This window comes from Morone saxatilis, unplaced genomic scaffold (genome assembly GCF_004916995.1).
Source record: "Morone saxatilis isolate NCDOM2014 unplaced genomic scaffold, NCSU_SB_2.0 Contig15, whole genome shotgun sequence".
In the NCBI taxonomy this organism is placed as follows: domain Eukaryota; kingdom Metazoa; phylum Chordata; class Actinopteri; family Moronidae; genus Morone; species Morone saxatilis.
The window spans coordinates 12,960,004-12,966,830 of record NW_023339707.1 but is presented as its reverse complement, the minus strand read 5'-3'; the positions used below and the strand labels follow the sequence as shown (position 1 = coordinate 12,966,830).

Below are 6,827 nucleotides of genomic sequence, written 5' to 3'. Positions count from 1 at the left end.
CCCAGTCATAATTATCACAATTTGGCCCTTATCAAAGTCGCTAACACATCAAACTGAGGACAAAATGTTCACCCGTTACCAAATATATCCCACCCACAGGTGCCTTGATAACCAGATAATCAGTATTATTCAGTGGTCATAATGTAATGGCTGATCGGTGTATATTTATATATGTTATGTATGTAGGTAAGATAATAGACTGGAAGATACATTGTCTTGTCTTTGATGTCTTTCTTACTTATCTGTAACATTCACGTACCAAAATGGAGTGAAAGGAACTAAAAAAAAATAAAAAATAAAAAAATAAATAAAAAATGTGGAGCAAACTGATTGGATAGGGAGAAGTGGTGCTCTTGTTTAAGGTTAGCTCAATTGCACACCAGTTAACATTGTTATATATTGCACTGTTTGCTGTGTCCCTCTAGATGAGGACAGTCGGGTGGCAGATGTGTTGTACCAGAAGGTACGTGTTCTCTGTTGGGTGATGACAGGGCCATATAACTTGCAGAGCAGAGCCCGCCATGTCAGGGCCACTTGGAGTCGTCACTGCAACGTGGTGGTGTTCATGAGCTCCGTGGAGGACCCAGACTTCCCCACTGTGGGCCTGGGCACTAAGGAGGGCCGTGACCAGCTCTACTGGAAGACCATTCGAGCCTTCCATTATGTCTACGAGCACCATGCAAATGAAGCGGATTGGTTCTTAAAAGCAGACGACGACACCTACGTGGTGGTGGACAACCTGCGCTGGATTCTGTCCAACCACACCCCTGAAGAGCCCATCTACTTTGGCAAACGCTTCAAGCCTTACACCAAGCAAGGCTACATGAGTGGAGGGGCAGGCTATGTGCTTAGCAAAGAGGCCCTCAAAAGATTTGTGGAAGGCTTTCGGACCAAAGTTTGCACACACACCACCCCTGTAGAGGACTTAGCACTGGGGCAGTGTTTGGAGAAGATGGGTGTTGTGGCGGGGGACTCTAGAGATACTTTGCATCGAGAAACCTTCCACCCATTTGTGCCAGAGCACCATCTAACTGGCAAGTTCTCCAAGAGCTTCTGGTACTGGAGCTATTGTTACTACCCTATTGTTGAGGCAAGTCCCTTCACTTCTGTTTTATTTATGAGCTAGTGTTGTGAAATGGCACTACAGTATGGTAAAATTGTTAAAAGAAAACATATATATCATACCCGTGCTTAAGAATTAAGGTGCATACCATATAATTGCACTGTAAGCTGTCCAATAAAGGTAAAATGCCTAAAAGTGCCTAAAATGGCACCATTACTAAAATCACAAAGTGGTTTATGGTTTCTTGGTGAGACAGACATCCTGTGGAGTGGATTAGCCTTATTAGAAAGAGGCAAGTCAGATTAGGAAGACATGCTGTTGAGGGGGGTGAACCTGTTCTAAATCCTTTAATAACATTAGTGTACATCTGCAACTCAAGAGAGAGAATTATTCTTTTATTATTAAATGTACAGTAGGGACCTATTTCCTTACTGAAAGTGAATCGTGTGCAGTATTCTGTTTATTTTGCTTTTAATGAATTAAACAAAATGTAGGTGTTGATATAAATGACTCATCACGGAGATAATAACTAAATAAATGAATATGTCATTATCTGGCACTTTCAAATTCCGTACCTGACCCCTGCATAGAACGAGTGAATCGAAACAGAAATGAGTTCATTTTAAAGTAGATGATTGCAGCAGAGACAATGTCCTGTCAACAAAAGGAAAATTGGTCAATTTGTCGCTGATGATGAAACTAATTTATTGTAATTTGCAATTAAAATGAGACAGTTCCATTGCTGATCCTGTCAAACACTGCCTGCCAGTGTGTGGAGCTGCTTTGTCTTCTGTCTTTGAGAGGGAAACAAGAAAACAAATTCACTTTTAATATCAAAGTAATTGGATTTTTTTTTTTTTTTATCAGACTGTTAAAATGGAAATTTGTGGTTTCAGAACTGTCAACATATGACAATATGGCCAAAGAACTTAAGGATAAGGCTGATGAGCTTCTTTATTCTTGAAAATAGTCCCCAACAAATTCACCATTAACTGCTGTTTGAGTAACATTTTCTAAAAAGAGACCCCAGTTGTTTTAGGAAATAGTCCTTTTTTTTTTTTTTACATAAACTGGAAGGAACAGACTAAGATATTGTTGGTTTTAGTATTTGTAAATGAAAACACATGAGAGGTGTTACATGTAGCATTTTTATAGAAGAAGGGATAATTTTTAGATTTTTTATTTTTTTTTACAATGACTTATTAGTAATCGCAAAAATGGGATTACCAGTTTGTAAAATGGAGACCAGACCATATTTGCTCATAATATTGTTTGCATACAAAATATTCCTACATGATTTTCTCCCCAGTTATTTCTCTTTATTTAACAGGCAGAGGCTTATTCTTTGTACTTCAAACAATCAATTTCTCTTTTGTTCTGTAAAGTGATGTACATTTGTGCAGTAACACCTCTAAGATTTGATTGCAGTGTGTTGGATGATAGAGGCGGCCACTCCTTTTGACAGTTGGTTTTGTTTGTTTATATGTCTCATAATTGTTCAATTCTACATGCAGCATCTTTAAAGTTTGTTATAATGTCGCTGTAATGAATGGCTTTTTAAATCATTTTTTCTAACTTGTATCTTAAATATGCATGTGTGTGTGTGCTGTTCTTCCCCAGGGTCCACAGTGCTGCTCTGACCTGGCAGTATCTTTCCATTATGTAGAAGCAGAGCTGATGTACACACTGGAGTACTACACCTATCACCTGAGAGCGTATGGCTACAGGCCACGCTACCGGCCCCGCTTGCGCCAGAGTCTGAGCCTCGGCCCACTCTCTCAGACAGTCGTGACGGCGAAGTTTAAAGGGGTGCAAGAGGTGACAGATGGAAGGATTCACACAACTTCAGCCTTCTTTGTTAGTGGAAACCAAACTAAAGCAGAGACGGAGTCAGAGAAAGGGGGGAAAGACGATCTAAACTCTGGTGTCACTGAGAACAGGACTGCAGTTACACAAGGCAGGCACCGCTGATTCTGTGTTTTAGCTGGTTTTGTCTGTGCATGACTATGCCAGAGAGCTGTATTAACCAGTATGTTGGCCTACTAATGTTTTTCTTCTGACAGGGCTTCCTTAATCTGATCACAGTATATTCTAGTCAGTATGACAATGTAAGAGCTCAGTGTGAGTGGGTAAAATCTCAATAATTCAGTGGCAGCTCTTTATGGTTATCTTTTAACCACGATAAGCAATTAGTTTAGATTATTTACATTGAACATAATCATTTAAAGCAGCATTTTAATGTCACAGTCACATATGTATGCTTGGAATGATGCAAGAGGCACATAGAATATAATTTTAATGTGTTTTACAAGTACTTGATCGAAGCCAATAATACAGTAGCAGATGTATTGAAAGATTTTTTTAACATTTTTAATTCTGTTTTTATTTTTCTTGAAATGGAGAGCAGCAACACATGACAGTGTTTGTCACAACTTAAGCTTCTTTTATTTATGGCCTCTTTGCTTTTCTGGTGTTAAATCTGATTTTGATGGTTTTTCTTTTCTGTTCCATTTTAATTATTTAAAAAAAAATTGGCTTTCTGAAACAAAATGCAAAATGACTTTGGAATTACTTTTTTGTTTTTTTTAATTTCCCTTTGAATCCTTTGCATTTAAATAGTTAATGCAGACTCTAAATCCACAGCCAGCAGTGATATGATTTTCGTTTCTGTAAGAAAAGAAACAACTGTGCTGTGAAAATGTATTTTCTTTTTACCTTTTGATTGATGTTAGATGCTCTGAGAAGTGCGTACTTGAAACCCCCTGTGCTTCTGTGTGAGATCGCTGTAGCTTTTGATGAACACAGTATTATACAAAACTCCAATGAATCCCTCTTGCCAAGTCATTTTATGTAATGTAAAGTAAACAGTAAACATTATAGCAGGTGTGATTGAACATTACTGTCTGCACTAGAGCCAAGCTTTGAAGCATGACTCACACAAACAGCTCTTGGAAAATGCACCAATGTTTTAAATGAATAAATTATGTATAGAAAAATTATGTTTATTTTGAACTTTGAAGAAAAAGAAATACATGATAAGGAAAAATATCAGCTGTCACTTCTAATTATGTTTTGTCTTCAGATAAAACAAGTACAATCTGTGTAGTTTATGGTCACTTTCATAAGCCAGCTGGTAGATCATTTAGTCGTCAGACATTTAGTTCATTGTTTGTGATCTTCTGTCATTGTTGCCAGATGAGAGTTCCATATGAATGTCTACAGCCCCTGAAGAAACCTGCAACAAAATACATCATACATGTATTAATACTACACTCATGCATTTTAAATGTGTAAAATCAATTATTTAATACACTATTAAAATAAAGCCAACTATAGATCTACTTTTTAAAAATAAAAAGTGTACAGAAGAAACATAATATAAATTGGCATTTATGTCAGCAGTGCTTTTAAGACTTTAAACCTTGAACAGCAAGGAATCTTAAGAACCTCCTCTGTCTGATATGGTTTTATACTTTATTATTCAGGTGAAGTGTTAACTTTATTTTTTCCAAGTGGAGACTGTTCAATGTTGGATCTACTGAATGAAAAAGAAGAGGCACTCACCTCAGCCTGCACTTGTTGAGAAAAATGCCTCTCCTCTCTGGATACTCTCTCCTCCAGGGACCATTATCTGTGAGAGTAGACATTACTAGATATATTGTCAATATGATGAACACCAGAGAAAACTAAAAGATATGAATCTGAATGCCCCAAAAAAGCCAATAGGGCTATTGTGGATATTTGACTTTTGTGAATTTCCACACTCACCAGGCTCTGAGTTTCTCCTTCCCATAAGACCAACAAAGATGTCATGCATTTCTCCTGATAAAAGAATGAGAACCATTATTCTATTAATATTATTTCATGAAATTTAAAATAACTTAAAAAAAGCAACCACTTTATATCATTACCAAATCACAAAGGTCTTACTTTTTTGTGGTGACTCTACAGCGTTTGCATCTGATGAAATCAAAAAGACAAAAAAACGCTTTGTTAAATAGTATTTGAAAAAGAAATATATTAACTAAATTAATGTACCAGAAAAAAAATCAATTTTGCTTTAATCTTCAGTTTATAGTAATAATAGTGTTATTGTTATTACTACAATAAAGAGAACTCACCGACATTCCTTCTGCCCATCAAACCCACAAAGCTGTCATAATCCAAATCACTATACCTCTTCAGGATGTTCCGCTTGAGGTTGTCTAAACCTAAATTCTGCTGCAATTATGGAAAAGAAAAGAAGGAAAAATAATGAGTTTCTGTTAACAGTCTGAAGGTTTGAAAATCCACATGATCATTACGCGCCAGGAAACCTACATCTGAAGTTGATCTGCGCGATCCGGGCTCCTCGCATCTGGACTGGCTGTATCGAAGTTTCATGACGAGGAACAGAAGCACCAGCATCAGACCTCTCCTCATTTTTTCAGCACCACCTGTGCAAGAATACTCACAGTTACCCTTGTTTATTAGGTTGTTTTCTTTAAGGCAAAAACATCGCTGAAAATCGCCCTTTCATCAAGTACTGCGCTCTAATTGTACTTGTAGCGCAAAACCTGCTGCGTAACCGGTGCGTAAAAGCGCATGGTGTAAGATTTACAGAGGTATGGTCCATGGGACTTATTTTTAACGTAATTAGTAAACATTGTTTTGATTATCTTTTATGTATTCAACAAAGAAAGAAAAGACACTACTATAATGATTTCACACAGTCCCCCAGTGTCTCCTCTCCATCCCCACTTAAAGCCACTTCTTCAACAGAAAAGAGACAGAAAAGCTATTGAAAATAGAATATATATAAACATTTCACTTAAGCACTTAAGTACAGTATTTTTCTCCTTACCTGTTTTCTGTCGAGCAGATAAATTGGCAAAAGAGTCTGCTGCGTGCGCCCTGGTGCAGAGTAAAGTGGGAACGGATAGATCCTGCAGTGAGATCCGTTCAGGATAAATGAAGCGTCCACCCTCGGTGCTAATAAATAATAGCTGGATACCTGCGTAAAGCCAATCAGCAACTGGAGCGTAGGTGGAGTATCGTGTCTTTTATCACGTTGTGCTGAATAGTGATGGGCAAATGAAGCTTCAGTGTCGCACTGCCATCACTAGTGCTGAAGGCTACGTAGCCAACTCATTGATGATCATGATGCTGCTGAGAGTGGTTGCCCCCCACCAAACACGCACGCACTCTCATCATAAAAAAAACAACAACAAGAAATAACAACAAACGTCCAGGCAACGTCAATAGGACATAGGTTCGTGGACGCGAGCCCAGTCTTGAATATATTTGGGATTTTTTTCTTAAAGATTAGGCTCCAACCTCAGTTGGCCTTTGCTAAGAACGGGATAAATAAACATAACATGTTCTTAATCCTTGCTGATCTATTGTTTGAGTTAAAACCTGAACTTGTGTGTTGAAAGTACACACAGTATGTCTCATTTACCCATCTCTTTGCCACCATGCTCACATGCTCCTCTAGTTGTCTTTTCACTCCATTGACCAGTAGACATGAACACTGTCATACAACATACTAATCTTTTTAGGAAGTAATTATATAGATAGCAGCTGCCTCTGCATGTCACTATAGATGGCTGTGATGTATGTGACTAGATAGGCTGCACGGCTGTGTGTTTGTAAGTGACTGCCCAATACCTATTCATACAGAAAATGTGAAATGAAAACAAACATTGGTCCATCTACCTCTGGGCAGGTTTTAGTTCATGGAATAACAATTTAATTTTTCCACCCTGGCATGTTCTACTTAATA

At 37.8% G+C, this 6,827-nt stretch overlaps 2 protein-coding genes across 2 annotated transcripts in view; one reads left to right on the top strand and one right to left on the bottom strand.

The window, feature by feature from the left end:
• c1galt1a (core 1 synthase, glycoprotein-N-acetylgalactosamine 3-beta-galactosyltransferase, 1a) overlaps positions 1 to 3,940 on the top strand; it is a 4,863-nt gene extending 923 nt beyond the window's left edge. Inside the window, exons 2-3 of the mRNA XM_035656989.1 lie at positions 426 to 1,090; positions 2,684 to 3,940. Coding sequence (XP_035512882.1) covers positions 426 to 1,090; positions 2,684 to 3,034 — 1,016 coding nt within the window. The 3' untranslated portion in view covers positions 3,035 to 3,940. The remainder of the gene's footprint in view (positions 1 to 425; positions 1,091 to 2,683) is intronic.
• A 110-nt stretch (positions 3,941 to 4,050) lies between these two features.
• tac3a (tachykinin precursor 3a) lies at positions 4,051 to 6,005 on the bottom strand. Its single transcript, XM_035656982.1, has 7 exons — positions 5,907 to 6,005; positions 5,384 to 5,499; positions 5,185 to 5,284; positions 4,994 to 5,023; positions 4,832 to 4,885; positions 4,628 to 4,694; positions 4,051 to 4,298 (listed from the first exon to the last, which is right to left on the bottom strand). The coding sequence occupies exons 2-7, from the start codon at positions 5,483 to 5,485 to the stop codon at positions 4,280 to 4,282; spliced, it is 372 nt and encodes a 123-aa protein (XP_035512875.1). The 5' UTR covers positions 5,486 to 5,499; positions 5,907 to 6,005; the 3' UTR covers positions 4,051 to 4,279.
• Positions 6,006 to 6,827: the final 822 nt, after the last annotated feature.